This window comes from Pinus tabuliformis, chromosome 1_2 (assembly GCF_031772625.1).
Source record: "Pinus tabuliformis cultivar Carrire ecotype Pingquan chromosome 1_2, CPIR1, whole genome shotgun sequence".
In the NCBI taxonomy this organism is placed as follows: domain Eukaryota; kingdom Viridiplantae; phylum Streptophyta; class Pinopsida; order Pinales; family Pinaceae; genus Pinus; species Pinus tabuliformis.
Genome location: NC_142298.1, coordinates 177806466 through 177829771, shown reverse-complemented (window position 1 = coordinate 177829771; position 23306 = coordinate 177806466). Strand labels below are relative to the sequence as shown.

Here is a 23306-nt window from a genome sequence, read left to right as displayed (position 1 = left end):
AAGCTACTTATTATGCCACTGTTATGTGATTTTATCACTGCTGTAGGTGATTTTAGATGGCTGTAGCAAACATATCAGATCTGATTCTCAAATTTATTCAACAGTCTTTCAAACTTCACTTATATGCAATTAAAATAAAACAATGGTTAGCATAATTTACAAATATTTACAATATTTACAAATTAAAATTATTAGCTTTCATTAGCAAATTAATTCTTTGTAGTTCAGGATCAAATAAAAGTTTTGATTTTTTTTTTTTTTAAATAAATTTCATGGATGAATGATTCGAACGATAGACTAGGCAAAACCTGCCTGCAAAATAATTTGTCACAATGAAAGCTTAGAGCCCAAACAAGGTCGACTCTTCCCCACAGTTTGTGAACCTGGAGCCCAAGGGCTAGCGTCCCTGTAAATCTCCATTTAATCTCAAGATAAACTGTTAGATCATATAGTGAATAAGATCGCCTAAGATATCTCGTACCAATAGAATGTTCTTATCACCGATAAATGAAATAACAATTAAACATATTCAACACAATATAGGATAAAGCAGTGTTCCACGGGGACGCGTCCCCCAGGGTCGGGTGTGCGCACCCCTCACACCCCACGCACCTCGGACGGGGGGACGTCTGGGGAATCGTTTCCCCGAGGAGACGCAGGGGGGGACGTTTCCCCAGTGTGGGGGACACGACTCCCCAAAAGTGGCGTCCCCTCTCAAAATGGGCTATGCGCCCCCGCTTAAATTTGCTTGTAAACAATAATTTATGATAGGGAAAACCTAGTATTTGACCATATTTCCCTACTAATGCTATGCAATTCATGGTAATGTTAAATTCTTAAAGTAAAAGGATGAAAATGAAATATCTTTCATTTTCATCCTTTTACTTAAATTTTTAACATTACCATGAAATGACTCAGGATGTTTGAGAGTGGTTCCAACCTCATTGGATTTCATATGGAGAAAGTAGAATTTTAGATCTCACTCAAAATTCAGCAGACTTAACAGTTTTTCAGGAATTCAGAATTCGATGGATTGCAATGTTTCCATTGCATTTTGTCATTTACAAGGGTATGGAATTAGTATTTAATCAAGAGCACCAAGCCCTCTATGTACTTTAGAGTGACTTTAAGACTCATCACTCCACTGTTTTTGAGTTTTAGCTATATCAATTTACTATTCCAGACTTCAGATTTCAGTTTTTATTGTAGTCTATTTTTCTTAGCACTAATTAGAATCTAGAATGATGAATGATGAATTTTCATTTTAAATCAATTTAGAATCTAGAATGATGAGTTTAATTTTTAAATCAATGTAGATTCTAGAATGGTGAATAATGAATATGGATCAGAGTATATCATTATTGAATCTCGTGGTCTATAGATGAATCATGTATGTATTAGTAAGGGTGATGAGTATGGATCAATGCATTTCATTATTTAATTCAAATATGTATGTATTATTGTGTTTATGCTCTCATTATTGAATATATATATTAAAAAGGAAAAAAATTATATACCCCGACGTCCCCCCGTCCCCCCTAAATTTCCCTAAAATTTGAGGGTACTCCCACACGTCCCCCTTGTGCGTCTCCTTGCACCCGCGTCTCCCCCTTTCGGAGTCTTGGTGGAACATTGGGATAAGCACATAACTAGCACATACCACAGATCATCAGATCCCATTGTGTGGACTTTTGAGTTCCTGTCCCAGATCCCATGACAGACACCATGTACATTATCAACTCTAGAAGGTCCTAGAGAGGGACTCATTTTGCATAAAGTACTACTCTGTTTGCTCAAGCAACTAGTCTTTGATTATGAGATTCTTTTGTGGGCCTTGGATGCTAGGAGTGATGGACCTCGTAAATCCTGGGCTGCTCCCAGGATTAAATAGCTTTGCCTCCTCGACCTTAGATATTCTCCAAGTGACACTATTGGATGGTGCATCGTGCCCTTTCATGATGATTGATGACCTTGTTGAGGAGCCTTCTTATATCTCTCCTTATTTAACATTATTAATATAGTTTATTCATTATTTACCCCCTACCATCTGGCTCTATGAATGTGTACCCAATGTTTTTACATAAAGGCTAGAACTTATAAGCTTTTTGATCTAGAAAAGGAAAATGTCACTGTAGGAAAAGATTTGGTATTCTACGAAGCTTACAAGCATTTGGATGAATACCAGGTTTTCTTATCATGGCTCGAGGAAACAACAGATGATCTGAAGAAGGCTGAGAAAGAGCAACAACCAAGTAAAAATCAGTCTGGTTCCAAGCACTGATGAAGAAGGTAGTGACGACGAAGCTATCGGTGAAAGATGTTCTTCTAAAATTGATGAAGGCAGAGATGACAAAGTTAGCGGTGAAAGACCTCCAATTACCAAGAAAATACAGAAGTGGTATTTGGAGACATTGAAAGATCCAAATCCACTAGGATTACCTGAAGATATTCAACAAAGTAGAGAGCCAAGAAAACTATAACAATCAAATTGACAATAGCTAGACATAAAATTGATGGCTATCTTTGAGGATATAAATGGGAAAGAGAAAGCAATGTTTAGTGCACTAGAATGTCTAAGGAGGGTTAAGGTGATATTAACCTTGAAAAGGCTGAAGCCAAGCCCTTCTACTATGCTGCAGCTCACAAAAAAACCAATGTTTCATGTGAGGGCCTAACCAAATTGTTTAAGAAATTTCAACCCCCACTTCGGTTATCAGTTTTCCTTATCACTCCATGCATTTAGTTTTAAATCCAAGCATGATAAAAATTCTAAAATCTGGAAATGACAAAAACACAAATTTAGAGATTTCACAACTGCTGAAATTGCAGAAATAAAACACAACAAAATTATGACAGCCCCACACAGAAAATAACATAGTGATTTTTGGTCAATGTGACCTTGGAAAAACCCCCTACAACTTTTGGGGAAAACCAGTTTGAGAGCTCTTTTTTATTTCTGAGAATGCTTTTACAGAGAAACTGAAATACACAGTAAAAATTCCAGCAACCACAAATTACTAATAATCTCTATTTCTGTGCTTGAACTCCACCTCGAAAATCGTGCCAATCAGCAAATAACCAAAACAAAAAATTTTACAGCAATAAAACAGCATTAAATGCTGTACGGCATGCCTCGAAAAATGTGCCTAGAATTTTCTTTATGGACTGTACGGACCGTTCTAATTTCAACAGTATGACTGCCTTGAAATTTGTGTCCAAATCTGCTCCGAAATTCGTGCCCTTGCTGCTGTCCTTCTTCTTCAATTTCTGTGCTATCCCTCTTCCTTGATTTTTGTGCCTCTCTTGCTATACGATTTTGCCTTGGGATGCGTGCCGATAAACGCTGCTGTCAGGTTTGCTGAAATGTCTTCTTGCTGCTCTCCTTCACTTCCTCACTGCTCAAAATTTTTCCCCCTTGCTCTCCCTTCTCTTTTTCTCAAATGTTCATGAAAGAATGAATTGATCTTTTCCTCTTCTCTTCTCCTTTTAATCTCCAAATGACATTTTGGGTTACCCTAAGATCTAATCGCTGAGATTCATTTAGATCTAGGGATGAGAATAAATGTGCATTTAATTCTCACTTCTATTTTCTAACTCACCTACTTAAATAAAGACCCACTTAGCCTTTTATTTCCATAGTCACTTTTTCACTTTCTAATTCTTCATTGACTTTAATAAAGTCACCTTTAAATTAGAATGTAACTTTATCACTTATAAAGTCACTTTTAAATTAGAATGTAACTTTACCACTTATAAAGTTACTTTTAAATTAAATTGACTTTATCACTTATAAAGTCACTTTAGGAGAAAAGTAAAAAATAAATTTGGACAGTTTTCCCTAGGCCAAAGATCAAAGCCCTAGGGAACCACTTGTCCTCTGGTACCCAAAGTTTTACACTCCCTCTTATCGAGGAAAGTGTTCCTTACCACTCACATCTTGTCTCTGAAGTAGACATGCTTGCCCCGTGGTAAGGCTTTGGTGAAAATGTTTGCTACTTGCTCGTTTGTGGAAATGTACTAGACATAGTCTCTAATGAAGTGATACTTGATCTCAATATGCTTTGACCTGTCATGAAAAACTGGATTCTTCGTGAGTTTTATGCAACTCTGATTATCATAGTAAATTACTGAAGGTCTCAATGCCTGACCAAATAGACCAAACAACACCCTGCGAAGCCATATGGCCTCACAACTAGCCAAACTAGCAACCATATACTCTGCCTTAGCTGAACTCAATGCAACTGACTGTTGTTTTTGGATGATCCACAACAAAACTGTCAAACCCAACCCAAAACAGCACCCAAAAGTACTCTTCCTATCTGAAGCACAACCTGCCCAATCTAAATCTGTGTACCCTGCCAGTCTCACTTCATCACCCGGTCTATAATCCAAACCAAAATCCACAGTCCCCTATAAGTAACGAAGAATGTGTTTTGCAGCTGCACTCTCCTGGGCTCACACATGAACTGACTCATGGCGTTAACTGCAAAACATATATCTGGTCGAGTGTTGACCAATACATCAAACAACCAATCAACTATTTGCATAGAGTAGGATCTATTAGTGTCAGTCTTGTTAGCCTGTCACTTGGATCAAATATGCTTTTACTATGTTTTTTCCGGACTTTCAAAATCATTTTTTTTGTTAAGGTTTACACAACAAAATTTGGTCATTGTTTGGTCTGTCTAAAGATGAAGTCATTATTTGGAAATTCACTCATGCTGGTCGCCTATCACACTTTATGGAGGTGTCACAATAAAAATGGGTTAGTTATCACCATCATCATTCCATTTGGTCTCAGGCCATCCATTAGGTCGCTAGGGTTTCCAAGGTCCATCATTTTCATGTATAGGACCAGCAGTGAGTAAAACATGACAAAGAACTTTTGGGAGTTGATTTTGACTTTTTACACACTCCTCATACTCTCATGTTCCAAAAGTCCCAGAAAAAGAAGCTCCAACACTAAGGAAAGTAAATGACATCTCAAGTTTGCAATGGTAAAGGTAACTCTGTTTTCATAAAGTGTAAATCAGTTTCTAAAGGAGGGTGGGTCCCATTTCTTTTTTAAAAAGTGAAGAAACTTTCCCTATATAAACTCAAAAGCCCCCAAACTCCTTCATTCACATCCTATTCACTCTTTATTAAGATATCCCGTCCAAGAAAGCAAAAAAGTCTTTTTCCTAGGTGAAATTGGCAAAAAATTTCAGGCGCGCGCAGGACAGAGTGCCTCGAAATCCTTCAAAACTCTCCCAAACTTCATTTTTTCACTTGCAAGCTTGATTTTACTGACTTCTAAGCTAAGGAACAAGTAAGTACACCATCATCATCCCTCTTTTGCTTTTCCAATTTCATCTCATGTCAATGATTCTTCAAGTTAGGGTTTGTAGCGAAATTTGCATGGGAAATGATAGGGTGAAAATGGACATCATATTTTTTGATTTCTAAAACATGTAAAATGATATCCTACACCTACATACATGTTTAATGAGCCATTTTAACCATTTTACCCACCTCAAAACAAAGTTTAAACACTCAAAAAGCAAAACCCTAGCTCATTCCTAGAGGTTTTTGGGCAAGTTTCATCATAAACCCTGTTGTTTCCACCTGCAAACAAATCATCTTTCCACTGTTTCTCCACTCATTTTCATTAGCTTTCAAGGTTCTTTCACCTTTCCAAAGACCCCTCCCATCAATTTGTTAAAAAATCACCTTCATATCACTTCATTTCCATTCACACCTCACATTTTATTTTCGCTGCTTGCTGCTAGGGCTTTGTGTCATCATGGAGGTAGAATCTTCGCCAGAAAGAAAAAGACAACATAAAGGAGGGAAGATCCTCAGATATGAACCATCAGACTGCAATACAATCAACTCCTATCCTTTCATCAAACAATGCTTTGAGGATGTCCACTGCCTGGAATTTTGCAAAAGGGTGAGCGAGGTGGGATTTCATGAGCAACTAACAGATTGGGTGGCAACTCAACTGAAAGGAGAAATTGCTGTCATTGCTGGTGTTGAGTTCAGTTTTTCAGTGGCCTCCATCTCAATTGCAACTGGGTTACCAGACAATGGCAAATATTGGTTCAAAGGAATGAGCCTAGATCTTGAATACTACAAGCCTTTCTTGAAGACGCCATACAGAGAAACACATACTCACCTCATGCCTTTCATATATTTATTGAATAAATACACCCCTTTGATGAAAACTGTCATGAGGTTCTTCACTTGTGAAGGTAGATTCTCCAGGTTATATGCCTATCATATTTGCCTCCTGTTGCCTTTCACCTCTCAAAAGCCACTCAACATGTGTAATTATCTATTCAGGAGCATTTCCAAAATGTCTGAAAAAATACAATTAAAGGACAAAGAGCACTCCCCAAGCTTGTTCCATCACAGTCTCATCAAAACCATTGTCCTTCACCAGCTGGTAGAGAAAGGTATGGTTTGGGAAGCCTTTTTGGAAGCAGCTTTGAAATGGCATTAGAAAAATGCAGCATCTCAGTTTCCTAGTGCACCAAAACAACAAACAGAGGTGGGGTCATCTAGCAAAACAGTGGAGAAGACTAAACTACCCAAACTTGAGGTGACTAAAGTGTATCAGAAAGGGCAGAGGCTTGTGTTTTCTTCTCACAGAGGGAAAGGGGCCAAGCCTTCTTCATCAACAAAGCAAGAACCGACATCAAAAGAGAAAGACACAGTTGAACATGAGTTGAATTGATTGATCCAGAGATTGAGGATCAGACCTCAAACATGCGACAGACAATCCGGGATAAGGACTACCAAATCAAGGAGCTAGCAATCAATTTGGAAAGGGCAAAATATGTTATATCATTCCTTGAACAGGAAAACAGTCAACTCAAAGCAAAGGAGTTGATCTTAGAAAAGGAAAAAGCCAAGTTATTGCAACAAGTTGGCAAAGGTAAGGAGATCATGGAATCAAGCGAGCCTAAAGCATCAAAGGGGAGAGGAAAAAGGAAAAGATCAAGAACAAGAGGCCTCAAGAAAGCTTTGCAAGAGGAGCAAGAACAAATTCTGCTAAATGAGGACCTTGACCTAGAAGATAGGATTGCCCTAGAGGTTCATCAAGATAAGGAATATTGGCTCAATAGGGTGAATGAACACTTGGAGAAGCTCTTTGGGAAGGCAAACAAGGATAATCAGTTGCTCAGACACATGGCGCATCACTATTAAGCTCAAAACAAGATCGCCAATGTCAAAGTAAAACAACTTGAAAATAAGCTCAAGGAGGCTTAAAAACCCAAAGGATGCGGGGAACTTAGAGATGCTTGCTGAAGCATCAATGAAGCTACAACAAACATGTTTTTACACCTTCCATCCAATTTTGAGCAAATTCTGATCATTTTGAGTTTTTTGAGAAATTTTGGTCCAAGTTCAGAAATTCAGTTGCTCTAGAAGGCACTGCTCTTTTTCCTCAAGCCTCCATTTGAGGAAAGGTCAACATTTTTGGAAAGCTCTTGCCATCCTCTAAAAACCCATTTGCTCAGATTTTGCAGAGGTGGCTTAGTTTTGGAGAAAAATGCCAAAAAGTGGCAAAAAACTAGCATTTTGGACCTTTTTTTGACAGGCGCCGCACTTCTGGATTGACCTTGGGAGAATGGATTTTTGAAGGCCTTCCCATGCTCCAAATTCAGAAATTCAAACTGTTCTGGAAACTAGACTTGAAGGGCTAGTTGACCGTTCTCTCAGTTTTGCATTTTGACCTCTAGAAGGCACCTAGAAATCAGCTCAAAGTTAGTGTTGTGCTTCTGCACTTTTCTGTGTTCCAAATTGTAAATTACACTGTGTAAATTTCTAGTTTCTAGTTTGACTTAGTCAAAGTCAAGATTCTCTATTTAATGGCACTAGTTTCGAGGCTTAGGTGATGTAGGAATGAATAAATGTAGTTATTTTTGATGTTTATTAGGCCTCATAAAAGAAGCAAACTCCTAAACAAACTCTCCATGAAGTGCTTGAGTTTCACCTTCTCACTCTCACTTGTTGGTTGAGAGAATCTTGGAGTCAGTTCCCCCACCAAGGAATTCGACTCCTGAAGGTGGGCAAGTGGTCTAGGAGAGTCTATATGTATCATTTCTCCTCAGGAGAAGAGGGTTGAACTTTTTGTGAAGGAAGCTTGCATGTAATCATATTTTTAGCTAATACAGAGACAGGTTGCAGCTATTTTCAAGGAACTCTAGCCCTGTGAGTTCATGGTGCTTGTATTTCATTCTTTTTGTTTTCTAACGGTCTAAAAATCTTTATCTACATTATATCTCTTCTTTCTATGAATGCCTTAGAATAAAATACACATAATTCTTGTTTTTCAAGCTCGTTTTCACAGTTATGTGTATGTCTTCCTAAGCTAATGAAATCATGTTTATTTATGCTCATTAGTTTCTTCCACACTATATCCTCTCTACTACACTGACAATACTCAAAATACACCATGGCTTCTAATATCTGGCTCCTTCTCATATTTGCTCTTGCACTCCCACAGCCTAGACCTACTTGTGGCTCCAAACCCTAAAAACCAAATTTTCACAAACAAACAAACAAATACACATATCTAGCCTAAAATTCATTTGCTTTAAAGTCATATCACTGATAAGAGACTTAGAGAGATCCCTCTCATGCTCAGTAGGGCTAGCTACTGAGCTGAATTGGTTTGAGGTTACCTTTCTCGATTTCCTTTTTAGCCTAGGAGATTGTAAGGACTAACAGGATCTGCCAACTCAGAATCAGAAGCGTGAATCTTCTTCCAGTTAGTGATCATCAGTGTAGCCATGGGTTTGCAGTCCTCCATGTGAAATCTGCTAAGAATATCCACAATGTACTTCCCTTGTCCCAGGAAGAAATACCCCTCCTCTTGCCACGCCTCCAATCCCAGAAAATAATGCATCAAGCCGATATCCTTCATCTCAAACTTTGAAGCAAGATCTCTCTTGCAACCCTCAATGAGTCTCTCTGCACCAGTGATGATCAAGTCATCAATATACAACACCAGAATGAGAGGCTCCTCACCCACCACAATGAAGTATAGGTTCGGATCAGCCTCACTCTTTGTGAAACCAAACTGCTGCAAGTTTGTATCAATCCTCGAGTACTAAGCTCTAGGAGCTTGCTTTAGGCCATAGAGTGCCTTTTTCAATCTGCATACATGGGACTCCTTCCTATGCACCTCAAAGCCTTGCGACTGCTCAATATAAACCTCCTCTTGAATGAAGCCATTGAAAAATGCGGTCTTCACATCCATCTGGTGTATCTTCCAACCCATCTCTGTTGCAATCGATATAATGGAGCGAATAGATGTATACCGAGCTACGAGAGCGAAGGTCTCCTCATAGTCAACTCCCTCTACTTGTGAGAACCCTCTCGCTACAAATCGAGCCTTGAACTTCTTGATGCTACAACCTGCAACATGCTTTATTTTGTAGAGCCATCTGGAAGTAACAACTGATTTACCTTCAGGCCTCGACACTACCTCCCAAACATCGTTCTTCATAATAGAAGAATACTCCTCCATCACGACCTCTCTCCAAAGTTGCTCGTTGGCTGCCTCCCCATAACTAGAAGGCTCAGAGTCAACAATTCTTGTTACCAATGCCATGTAACTACAGAACCGCTCAGGTTGTTTACTCTCTCTAACTTGTCTCTTTGGCCCAGCAACTGATGTGGCCTCGCGCAAGGTATCTTGAAGCCACTTGGGCTTCCTCTTCCCTGAGCATGCTTCTCCCACCGGAGTGAAAGAATCCTCATCATCATCAGAAGCCTGAACTCTTGAAGGCCTGTCAACTGACCTCATGCTTGAATCAGCGCCTGTGGATGCTGAAGTACCGTGTGAATTGTCCATTAGTGGACTACCCTGTGAATTGCTCTGTGGACTGCCCTGCATGCTGCTCGAAGAACCACCCACCTGACTTTGAGAGCCACTGCTCACTGATGGACCTAACACTGTAATCGATGTACCTCCTGATCCCTGACCACTGGGTCCCTGTGACTGACTCAGTTGCTCCTGAGGTTTTGGTGGCTCAGGATACTCTAACTCCCGTGACCTCCTGAAAGCTCTCTCCTCCTCGAACTTCACATCCCGCCTGACAACCACTTTCCTCTGTGCAGGAATATAAATCCGATAAGCTTTCGAGGTCTCTCTATAACCCACAAAGATGCCCTTGTCTGCAGTGGGCTCTAGCTTGGTCCTGTTCTCCTTGGGGACATAGGAATATGTAAGGCACCCAAAGATACGAAAGTGCCCAACATCAGGCTTCTTCCCAGAAAAAGCCTCCTTCGGAGTCACATTCCCCAAGGCACGATGTGGACTCCTGTTCTGCAAGTACACAACAGTGTTGTAGGCCTTTGCCCACAAAAATAAAGGTAACCCCTGATCATGAAGCATGGCTTTGGTAGCCCCTGCAATGGATCTGTTCTTCCTCTCTGCAACCCCATTCTATTGGGGGTAGTAAGGAACTATGAACTCCCTTCTAATGCCTGCCTTAACACAAAAATCAACAAACTCACCAATGGTATACTCCCCTCCATTGTCTGACCTGAGGACCTTGATCTTCCTACCTATCTGGGTCTCCACAAGAGCTTTGAACTCTTGAAACCGCTTGAAGACCTCACTCTTGGTCTTCAAGAAATAAATCTAGGTCTTCTTGGAGTGGTCATGAATGAATAAAACATAATACTCATAGCCACTCAAGGATACATGAGACATCCGATCACTCACATCGGTATGAATCAAGTCAAGGATCCCGGTCGCTCTGCTGTCATTGCTGGGAAAAGGGGATCTGGCACTGTTGTCACTGCTGGGAAAAGGGGATCTGGCATACTTCCCCATAGCACATCCTCTGCATACATCAAGGTGGTCAAAATTGAAATCTGGCACACCAGTGGTGATCTCCCGCAATGTACTCAAGGCCCCATGATACATGTACCCCATCCTACGATGCCAAATCTCACACAATTCTGAACTGCTAGATCTGTTGTCAGTCCTGTCTCGAGTGTTGCTACTCAATGCCATCAGGGGATGGAATGAGAACTTGTACACCTTGGCAGGGCGCACACCAATCTTTCTCGCTAAAGCAGCTGGAGCTCCCTTAGGATATATAAGCACCTGTCCTCTCCTGAACAACACATCATACCCTCTGTCCTCAAGTGCTGAGACAGATATCAAGTTCTTCTTCATTCCAGGCACATATAGAACATCTGACACTTTCAAGGGAGGTTTGAGTCCCCTATCAAATGTCAATGTCCCCACACTGACTACTCTAACAATGCTGTCATCACCAAGTACTACCTCCATATCAGTATCACCCTCTGAAAGCTCTGAGAAGTACTCTCTTACACTTGTCATGTGGCAGGAAGTGCCACTGTCAACATACCAAATGCTAGAAGATGCTCTGCTAGTAGCGGGGAATGCACACTCCCTCTGAACTTGTATGGCAGGTGATCTTGCACTAGTGGCCTCACAAACTATGAACCCAAACTCTCGATCAAAGCTCTCTATCTCTGCAAAAGTTGCCATGGGTTTGTCTTTCCCTTTCTTGTTCTTCTTCTCCGGACACACAACAGCATAGTGTCCCAACTTTTGACAATTCCAACATTTGACTTTGGAATAGTCCTTCTCCTTGTTTTGCTGCTTGCCTTTACCTTTGCCTCCACTGTTGGAAGCTTGTTTCTTTGCTCTGCCCTTCTTGCCTCTTGCTAACAATGCCACATTGTCATCCTCCTCCACCTGTTTGGTTGCCCCAAGATGGTTCTTTCTGATCTCATTCTGAATGCAATCATCCCACAACCTCTCCCAATCGGGAAGGTTTTCCTGTGCAACAATGCCATCCACAAAATTCTCCCAAGTCTTGGGAAGACCATTCAAAGCAATCCTCACCAACTTAGTGGGTGCAATGATCTCACCTACAACTGCTAACTCATCTCTCACTAAAGTGATCTTTGTGAGGTATGCTGTAGCATTGTCAGTCTTAGCCATTTTATTGGCCTTTAGTTTCTCTTTTAGGACCATTTTTCTGTTTTCATTTGAGCTCTGGTAAAGACTGGTCAAGGCTGTCCACATCTCATGTGCATAAGTCTTTCCTTTTACATGAGGAATGACATGGTCTTTGATTCCTTCCAGAATCAATTTTTTTGCCTTAGCATTCTTTTTGTTAAACTTTGCCCACTGTACAGGGTCAGCGGGTACTACTACTGGGTTTTGTGTGGTATTTACCATAATGCCCCATACTTCTGCTTTCTCAAAGATGCTTTGGATTCTCTCCTTCCATGCATTGTAGTTGTTCTGCCCATCCAACCTGTCTTCACTGTCCTACCAAACTGAAATTTCCAAATCTGTGGTAAAGGTTTCTGTTTTTTGTGTAAAAATCAGCTTGCTGTAATTTTCACTTTGTTGTCCCAAACTGCACTTTTCAGCCAACCAAGCTATGATACCATGAAGAATTTCAACCCCCACTTCGGTTACCAGTTTTCCTTATCACTCTATGCATTTAGTTTTAAATCCAAGCATGATAAAAATTCTAAAATCTGGAAATGACAATATTTTTTTGAAAACACAAATTTAGAGATTTCACAATTGCTGAAATTGCAGAAATAAAACACAGCAAAATTATGACAGCCACACACAGAAAATATCACAGTGATATTTGGTCAATGTGACCCTGGAAAAGCCCCCTACAACTCTTGGGGAAAACCAGTTTGAGAGCGCTTCTTTATTTCTGAAAATGCTTTTACAGAAAAACTTAAATACACAGTAAAAATTCCATCAACCACAAATTACTAATTATCTCGATTTCCGTGCTTGATCTCCACCTCGAAAATTGTGCAAATCAGCAAACAACCAAAACAAATTTTTTTATAGCAATAAAACAACATTAAATGTTGTACTGTTTGCCTCGAAAAATGTGCCCAGAACTTGCTGTACGGACCATACGGACCATACAGATTTCAGCAGCATGACTGCCTCGAAATTCGTGCCCTAGCTGCTGTCCCTCTTCCTCAATTTCTGTGCTGTCCCTCTTCTTTGATTTCTTGCCTTTCTCTTGCTATACGATTTTGCCTTGGGATGTGTGCCAATAAACGCTGCTGCCCAGATTTGCTGAAATGTCTTCTAGCTGCTCTCCTTCACTTCCTAACTGCTCAGAAATTTTCTCCTTGCTCTCCCTGCTCTTTCTTTCAAATGCTCATGAAAGAATGAATTGATCTTTTCCTGTTCTCTTCTCCTTTTAATCTCCAAATGACCTTTTGGGTTACCCTAAGATCTAATGGCTGAGAATAAATGTGCATTTAATTCTCACTTTCTATTTTTTAATTCACCCACTTAGTCCTCTATTTCCATAATCACTTTTTCACTTTATAATTCTTCATTGACTTTAATAAAGTCACCTTTAAATTAAAATGTAATTTTACCACTTATAAAGTCACTTTTAAATTAGAATGTAACTTTACCACTTATAAAGTCACTTTTAAATTAAAGTGACTTTATCACTTATAAAGTAACTTTAGGAAAAAAGTAAAAATTTGAACACTTTTCCCTAGGCCAAAGATCAAAGCCTTAGGGAACCACTTCTCCTCTAGTACCCAAATTTTAACAATTGTGGAACAGATTTTGAATTGAAAATAAATATTTCTGTGAAATTTTAGGTTGATAATTTCTCTTGATTCTAATTTGTATCCTCCAAAAAACATATTGTGGGGGAGGCAATCTAGAAAAACCTGCAAGTTCATGGGGATGCCCCTTGGGTGTGCATCATTGAAATGATGGGTACATTCCAGTCCATCCAGTTGATGCTCTGTCCATATCCAATGTTTTTAGACTTCCTATGACATGAACTGGGGATGTGGGTGCATTTCTTTATGGAGGACGCAGCCCTGGAGGGAATGCGAACATGATTAAACTGGTTATAGGATTATCTATTGCCATGCCAGAATTTTCTTTCATTCCTGAAAGCACAGTAAATTTATTTGGTGACTTGGTTTTGGCTCTTCTTCCAAAGATCCTGGATGTGATCCTTTTCTTGAGGTTTATTTTCCCTTCTCGAAGGGGTTTTCTCTGTGATGCTTGCTTAATCAAGGGGGAGGGAAAGGGGGAGTTCTGCATTTGCATATGCTGCTTTGCAGGCATATAGGCTGGTGAACTTGGCTTAATTAAGCTTGATTGGGCTACTCCTCTGATATTGTGTTAAATTTCTGGAATAGGAGAGAAAATTTAGTTTGATGGGTCGGTAAAGAGGCTGTTTGATTAGTGACGGCCCAATTCTCTATTTCCTGTGTTTTCCTATCTGCATGTTTTCCTGCTCTGTTTGACCTGCAGCAGGTTTGCTACCAAATCGATAATTCATGATCTTATGCTCCACAATTTGACAGTAGAAACCTGCATTAGGCAAGTTAACCTATAGTATTATTTCTGTGAAAGTGCTTTCTCTGCATTGGAAGTTGATAGACACTTTTAGGTATTGTTAGAGATTTACTGCAGTACAGACCTGCAGGCTGCAGGTTGAAGCTTTGGGCTGAGCCAAATATATACTGTCCTTGAGGTTGGTTCACTCCAGCATAAGACAGGATGGCCAAAATTAATGATAAAACTAAATATGATGTACCAATGCACTGGGAAATTTTGTTGCATGTGCTGATTTACTCTCGTTGCAAAGCTCCTTCGACATCATTTTGGTTTCAAAATTATAATGAACTGGTATTTTTATTGCTACACTGCTTTTGTAAATGAGATTTTCAGTTGACTAACTGGGCATGTGCCATGAACACTGTAGCATGGTTTAGAGTAATTTACAACATGGCTTTGTAAATGGCTTAAGGATCATTTATAAGCTGTATTTTGGTGACAATGCGAGTAGTTACTTCCATCACAGTAACTTGCTATAAGAAATGGATTAAAAAAATGTAATATGGATGAAAAAAATGTAATTTGCATGTAAGCTGGGTCCTATGTCATACATGGGAAATGTCATCCTCGTTTCAGAGTTGGATTTGTTGACCCATATAGTATCGTCTTTCTTGAAAGTTAACCTATAGTATTCTTTCTGTGAAAGTGCTTTCTCTGCATTGGAAGTTGATAGACACTTTTAGGTATTGTTAGAGATTTACTGCAGTACAGACCTGCAGGCTGCAGGTTGAAGCTTTGGGCTGAGCCAATTATATACTGTCCTTAAGGTTAGTTCACTCCAGCATAAGACAGGATGGCCAAAAGTAATGATAAAACTAAATATGATGTACCAATGCACTGGGAAATTTTGTTGCATGTGCTTTTTTACTCTCGTTGCAAAGCTCCTTCGACATCATTTGGTTTCAAAATTATAATGAACTGGTATTTTTATTGCTACACTACTTTTGTAAAGTTGACTAACTGGGCATGTGCCATGAACACTGTAGCATGGTTTTGTAAATGGCTTAAGGATCATTTATAAGCTGTATTTTGGTGGTAATGCGAGTTAACATATAGTGAGTAGATACTTTCATCATAGTAACTTGGGATAAGAAATGGATTAAACAAATGTAATATGGATGAAAAAAATGTAATTTGCATGTAAGCTGGGTCCTATCTCATACATGGGAAATGTCACCCTCGTTTCGGAGTTGGATTTGTTGACCCATATAGTACCGTCCTTCTAGAATATGTTATTTATCAAATTCTTTCAAAATTTTATCTGATTCATAAGTTTCCTGTCACTGTTTCTCTAATATGAAGTCCATATTGTTTCAGGTGCTTGCTGAAAAGATGGAAGAGCTGCTAGACTTTGACAAGGACCTTGTTCATCTTGAAGCAGCTGCCAAGGTAATACCATTTGAATACTCCTTTTTTGGAAAAACCATAGCTGCTTTTTTATTACATTGAATTTCCATGAAGATTACACCAAGAGCTATGTGAGATGGTTTACAGGCCTACAAATGAAGCACATAATTTAGAGTCAATCCTAGTTTCCTGGATGGACTAAATTCTTTTAAACCATCTGCATTCAAACTCTGGGAGTGCCCACCTTCTGATGAGTTGCTTTGCGTTCTGACAAGTTAGTCTTGCCTTTTCACAAGTCTTCTTTGTAATATAGCAAATAAATGGTTTGTCATGCTGCCACATGGGCCCTGAAATATTTCTTCATCTTGAAAGTGCTAACTTGTAGCAGTATTTTATATAGTTCCAAGAAAGCATCTGGTCTCTACTGGTAAACATTGGATTCTTTTTAACTCCTCTCTAATCTAGCCAGGGGACAGTGCCTAGAAAGCCCTTTTTATGTGCAAGTGAACCAAGTCTTTTGGTGTTGGGAGTGTGTAAATATTTCTATTTTGTACATGTAACCACTCATCCCATTCTCCAGTGTGTAGGTGTGAAGAGCCCCAATCAACAATTGGCTGATGAAGAGCAGACATGTCACAAGTAGTCTTTGAACCTGGGTGGGGAGGAGAACAGCTTCTCCTATTAACTACCCCACCCTCCACCCCATAAGCAAGTGAAGATGTTCTTCATGGCTCACAAAGTACCTCAATCAAACTATTGGCTCATGAAGAGTGAAACCTATCACAAGTGATATTTGAACCTGGGTGGTGAGGATGACAATTCTTCCTCACAACCACTCAAGATAGGCCCAATTGACAAAAAAGGAAAGTTTAAGACATCTTGTCTCACCTCAAGCACTTGAGCGAGAATGAGATTGCTTGTACCTTATCAGCCCTAGCTGTTCCGCAAAGGGAAAACATGTCTCAAGTGTGATTTGAACCTGGGTGGAGAGGAGAACAGCTTCTCCTATTAACTACCCGTGCTAGACTCAATTGAACAAAGAACATTTGGTGTAACCAACTCCCCCACCTCATAAGGAAGGGTGAAATATTCCTCATGGCTCACAAAGAACTTCAAACAACAATTGGCTGATGAAGAGAGGAATATGTTTATTATTTAATTATGCATGAATGTGTTGTTTGTAATATGTAATTCTTTTTAACACGGTGTCTGTGTAGCAGATCCAACTGAAGTCCCTAGCTGAAGAGATGCAAGCAGTGACTAAGGGTCTTGAAAAAGTTGAGCAAGAACTCATTACATCGGAGACAGATGGTGCTGTGTCAGTGGGCTTTCGGAAGGTATATAACCAAGATCAAATTCAACTTTTCTCCTGGGTTTTGTTTCTAGTTATTTGTTAGCGTGCCTTACTATTTTGTTACTACTACTAGAACACCATCAGACATGAACGTATCATTTTAGTTTTCTCTTGTTACTGTTACTTGCCTTTTCAAGAGTTAACAACTTCATTAACCTTCAGTGCTGACTTTAGTAGCATTTAGTAGTGCCATGTTAAATCTATTATGGGCAAAGTCTATAATTATATATTCATATATCAGATGCGATCTTTGGAAGCATTTTTTATTGTAAATTGACTTCTGGTAAATATGAACTATATTAGCTTTTAAGGTGCAAACAACATGTGTGTGCACATGATAAATGTGTGTTGTAGATTCCAGTATGGACAGTATTTCAACTAGAGGGGTTACTTCCTAATGACTAATTTTAATTGAATTGATAAGGTGAATTTTACGATGTAGAGAAGAAAAATGCAAGTGTACATTGTATTGGTGCTGTAGGTAGTAGTTCAATTTGACAAAGTGTATGGTTTTCCAATGATAGTGATCACTGATAAGTTTACAAATGCTTTAATCTTTAAAGTATATAGGTTCTCAAATCATCTGAAATATTACATTCTAGGTGTCCTGTAATTCATTCTCTTGATTATCTAGTTAAAATCTAGATTTGTTTTCTAGTAATCTTTTTCTTTGTAGAAGTGTCCTAGGAGAATATGGATATGTAACATCCTTATTCTGTGTGCAGGTTTTGAAAGATTTTCTTTATACAGCTGAAGCAGATGTGAGATCACTTACATCATTATATTCAGAAGTGGTTAGCTCTCTCTCTCTCTCTCTCTCTCTCTCTCTCTCTCTCTCTGTTCAATCTTTTTAAAGTCTGAATTAACAAATTTTGTCATGTCAGGGACGGAATGCAGACTCACTTGCCCAGTATTTTGGTGAGGATCCTGCTCGTTGCCCATTTGAACAAGGTAAAACTGCCTCTTATTTGGTCCTGGTGAATTACAAATGTGTAGGGAGAAGTGATACTCTATTGGGAAATTATGTATACTATTTTTGAATCTAAACTTTTGTGTTCTATTTACTCAAGTTTTATGTACAGTTGTTCTTTGTTTTCTATTCTTCTTTCTTCTTTTGGGCCTGTTTAGAAATTTATAGTGTTATAGTGGTGAAGAATACTATAATTTGTCTTTCATGTGGGATAGTTTAATTCCTACATTTACAGTGAAACAAATAGCGAACAAACAAAGGGCCATTTTGAATGATAGTCTAGATCAATTCTAAAGATACAAATCTGGTGCAGCTCATTGGTTTTGTGTAAGGTATGCGAAGAAAAATATATGGGTACCAAATCCATCGTGATGCTAGTGATACTTGTGCTCCAATACCTTGTGATAATGGTGCTCTTCACAGTTTTTGCGTTTATGCATAATAACATAGTTAACAGATGACAATATACCAGGCTAAGTTGCACGAAGCGCCGAAATGTTTCAGAGTTTCTGAAATGGGTACCTTTAGAAATGTCACCTCCCAAAAATGGAAACGTTGGCCGAAATGCCGACTGAAATGTCATATATATATATATATATATATAAATGAACATATAAATAAGTGAATAACACGTTATCTTGCAAGAAAAAAAGGAATAAGACCCATGGTGGACAATTTAGAAGGAAAACCAAGTCTATATTAGCTCTCATATATGATTACATGATGGTCGAGTTTTAGTTTCGATGTTTCGGGTGTGGGTATGTCCCGAAACGCCAGGTTCCTAGAAGTTTCGTGCAAAATAGATACCAGGCACTAAGAGCCAAGGTAATTGCATAACATTGCTAAAGGAAAAATAGAGCAATTGTGGACGATTAGAAGGCACAAGATTGGCCCAAAAGCCTCTTTGTGGTGTTTTATGTGCTATACAAAAAGACAGGTTTTAGAGTCAGTCATAAATAAGAAAAGACAAAAGGAAGAATGGATTTCTGGGTTGATCTAAGAGAATCACTACACCAATGCCAAGTTTCAAAATACCATGCCTTCAGATCCAGTTTTGCAAATATCTCTGATTTCTCCTGACATTTCAAAATTCTTTCCAGGGTTTTTCATGTTGCCAATGTTTCCAGGTTTTTCAGGTCTGATTTGTGGTTGTAGATATGTTCTGATATTTTTTCCAATATGCTGACAATTTTTTTTTCTTTCCCTGGACCCTCAATGATACATTCCCTGAAACGATATTTGCAGCATTGCTAAGAGCACAAGAGAGGGGATGTCCCTTGCAATTCTCTGATTAAAAAGGAATGGTCACGGTTGTGATTTATCCCTTAAGAGCTTGGGAACAAAAAATGGGAATGCTCCAAGGAATGCAGTAGAATAGCATATGGTAAGAGCTTCAAGCTTTAGCATTTATACTGATAGTAACTGAAGTGGGAAACGTTAAAACATAAACAAGTATGAGCATATGATTGAAGATTCCAAGAGTAAGCAAACAAAATCTTGGAAGACGAATTCAATGCAGTTTCTCTCTTGGGAAAATTACCCTTAGGGTTGAAAAGAGCACATGACAAAATTGTAATCTATACCAGTATCACAATACTTATCTAATTTTCAAACAGTGATGATATTGAGTGCACAAACAGTGTGAGCAAAATAGTTGACTTCTTCAACTAATACAAGTAAAGTCGGTTCAACAGTACCTAACATTCCACAAAATTTACTATCTTTCCAGCTACACAATATAGTTTTAGATTCAACTAGAGCTGTTACACCAGCAGACCTTCATGATCTTATACTACTAACCAACGTTTTAAAACTCCGACTCGGGATTGGAACCGGCCGAGGGTCGACTCCGACTCTGTGTCGACTCGACCGTTGTAAAAAATACATTAAATATTTTTTTTTTTATGAAAAAACATAATTTTAAAGATTTTCATTAATGTTTCCAAATACAAAACAATAGAATATAGAGAGAAGACAACATATGATCAAAGTAGGCTCATGAATCTATCCATTATATCAAAATGGAAACCAGTGCACTGTCCAATACATACATGATAAAGAGATCAAAACAAAAACACACAACCAAGGAGGCTCTAAATGACAAAATTGTAATCTATACCAGTATCACAATACTTATCTAATTTTCAAACAGTGATGATATTGAGTGCACAAATAGTGTGAACAAAATAGTTGACTTCTTCAACTAATACAAGTAAAGTCGGTTCAACAGTACCTAACATTCCACAAGATTTACTATCTTTCCAGCTACACAATATAGTTTTAGATTCAACTAGAGCTGTTACACCAGCAGACCTTGGTGCTCTTATACTACTAACCAATGTTTTAAAACTCCGACTCGGGATCGGAACTGGCCAAGGGTCGACTTCGACTCTGTATCGACTCGGCCGTTGTAAAAAATACATTAAATATTTATTTTTTTAATGAAAAAACATAATTTTAAAGATTTTCATTCATGTTTCCAAACACAAAGCAATAGAATATAGAGAGAAGACAACATATGATCAAAGTAGGCTCATGAATCTATCCATTATATCAAAATTGAACCCAGTGCGTTGTCCAATACATACATGATAAAGAGATCAAAACAAAAACACACAACCAAGGAGGCTCTAAATGATCTCTACAACAAAAGTAAACTATAAAACATCACTAGTCACTAGTTTTACTGGCTACTGCTAGAGAAGCCAACATCATCTGGCTCAGACTTTGAATCAGAGTCAGACAGGGAAACCCATGGCTCTTCCTCCTCATCACCATCTCCAACTGCAACTGTAGAAGTAGTAGCACTAGCAGGCGCAATAACTGCATGCTAAGATAGACGAGATATGCGCTCCCGTCGCGGCTGAGTAGAGGAAGTCCCTGCATCTGGAGGACTCGGGGCTAGGCCTGGTACAAGTGGATCTGCATTCAAGTGAACATCATTTTCAACTAATGTCCCCATCTGTAAATCCAAATCAACACCAATATCCTCATCAGAATTAAACTCTGTTGGATGACTCTCTACTACCCAATCTGATGTTGGATCAATATCTTCCAACACAATGGGATCTGTATGAGGTCTTTTGTTCAACAATTGGTTGCGTTTTAGCCGGAGGTTGTATTGGACATAGACTAGATCATTTAATTGTTTTTGTTCCAAACGGTTTCTCTTCTTTGTGTGAATCCTCTCAAAGAAATACCAATTGTGTTCACACCTAGTAGCATTGCAATTTTGACTTAAAATACAGATTGCAAACTTCTGCAATTGAGGACAATGACTACCAAATGCCTCCCACCATTGTGCGGCAAAAACATAGTTGTGTAATGGGTTAGCTCAACAAATTATATCCAACTTTCAAATTATAAACAATTTAACAAAATAAGAATTTGAAAATTGAAATTGTTTGTTTACATGGCTCATTTGCTTACCTTGCAATCCTTGCTAGGTTCTTTCCAAGGGTACTTGTGGCTCTTCTGAAACAAGTGATCTGTCAATGTATCTCCAACTGATCACTCTCCTTAGGGACCATGATACCTTGGGTTCAGAAAAATCCAGCTTCATGTATATGGCGATGGAGTTGATTGTTCCATATTTGATCATTGATTTCCCAAATGGGCCCATACTTAGCCACTCTATCCTTCTATATTGTCTTTATTTGCCCCTTTGCTTGATCCATAGCCTTATAAATGAAGCCCATAGCCAATCTTTCCCCATCCACCAACTACAACACCTTAACCAGTGGCTCAACAACCTTCACAATCCCTACTGCCTTTTTCCAAAATATTTCTTCATTAACTTTCTTTCTTAGATCTTTGCCATCTTGTTTGTGAGACCATTGACATTCATTCCATTCATCACTGGGAAACACCCTTTGCAAGATTCTATGTTGGAAAAGCATAGATTGCAATGTCAAAAAATGAGTTGCAAATCTAGTGATGGAAGGCCTAATAATATCCCTGCCCCCTGTGTGTTTCCTCATTAGGCTCAAAATCCACGAGTGATTGTAGATATATTTTGTTATGCTTTTGGCATGCTCTACGATTTTCTTAACCCAATCTATTTTGCCAATATCCTCAAGCATGAGGTCTATGCAATGTGTAACACATGGGGTCCAAAAGATGGTTTTGTGTTTTTCCTACATTTTACCAGCAAGAACATAGTTAAAGGTATTATCTGTGATGATTTGAACAACATTAGCCACCCCAACTCTTCAACAAACTCATCCAAAATCTGAAACAAGTTTGCATATTCCACCTTATCAGATGCATGAACTGATTTTAGAAACATGGTTCCCTATGGACAAAATATAAGAAAATTTATGATGGTACGGTTCCTTTGATCAGTCCATCCATCTTGACATGATGGTTCATCTTGTTTTGGCCCATGAGCTTTTGAAATCTTTCAACTATTCATCAATGGACAAAACTTCTTTTTGCAAAAGAGATCCCCTTAACTCATGCATAGTAGGTTCTTTGAAGCCCTTTCCAATAGCAAATATGGCATTAAACATGGGTTCATAATATGGTGAACAAGAAGCATTGAAGGGGATATCAGCATCAATACCACCATCTAGCTATGTTATCACAGGCCGTCTCTCTCAGTTATTTTTTCCAATGGTTATCTAAAGTGGACTGCATTTGACCTCTATTAGCTTGAGGACCATGTGCACTATTAGAGGGAGAGGAGGGTGTGAAATAACTTTTGATATCACCCTTCTTTTTCGTTTTACCCTTACCCTTTTTTTGAATAGACTCCAAAGAGGGAGGAACATAGCGGAAGGGGTTGGATGCATCAGTGCAAGGGATAGATGAAGAGACCTCATAATCAAAATTGGGGTTGGCAGCCATCATGTGTTTTATAATCCTCTTCCTCCCAATTTAGCCTCTATTTCTTTATGCCTAGCTTTTTCTTCCTCGAACTTCTCAAATTTATCTAGAAACTCCTTCCTAATCTCCCCAATTTGTTTTGATGCTGCTTCACATGTAGTAATTTGGCTTCTAACACCAACCAAGTGTTGTTTTAGCCTATGAATGCCCCCTCCACCTCCCTTATTTTTTCTATGACAAAATTTGCAATGCATTTGATTATCAATCATCTCAACATATGCCCAAGCATCGTCTTTCATTCTAGGAGCCATTTTTTGATATTTGGACTTGGAAATGAAAGGAAAAAAATCTGAAAATGAAAACAAAAAAAAACAACGCTTCAATGTTCATTTCTTTTACAAAAATTA

At 38.8% G+C, this 23306-nt stretch overlaps 1 protein-coding gene across 7 annotated transcripts in view; it reads left to right on the top strand.

The window, feature by feature from the left end:
* The window catches only part of LOC149205066 (formin-like protein 14), a 108058-nt gene that overhangs the window by 61453 nt on the left and 23299 nt on the right, over positions 1 to 23306 (top strand). For all 7 annotated transcript variants that reach the window (XR_016252415.1, XR_016252414.1, XR_016252413.1 and 4 more), the window contains exons 15-18: positions 15719 to 15790; positions 16969 to 17085; positions 17828 to 17896; positions 17987 to 18053. Coding sequence is in view for 1 of the 7 variants with exons in the window: in XM_089394888.1 (XP_089251014.1) it covers positions 15719 to 15790; positions 16969 to 17085; positions 17828 to 17896; positions 17987 to 18053 (325 nt within the window). In the remaining 6 variants the exon portion in view is untranslated. The remainder of the gene's footprint in view (positions 1 to 15718; positions 15791 to 16968; positions 17086 to 17827; positions 17897 to 17986; positions 18054 to 23306) is intronic.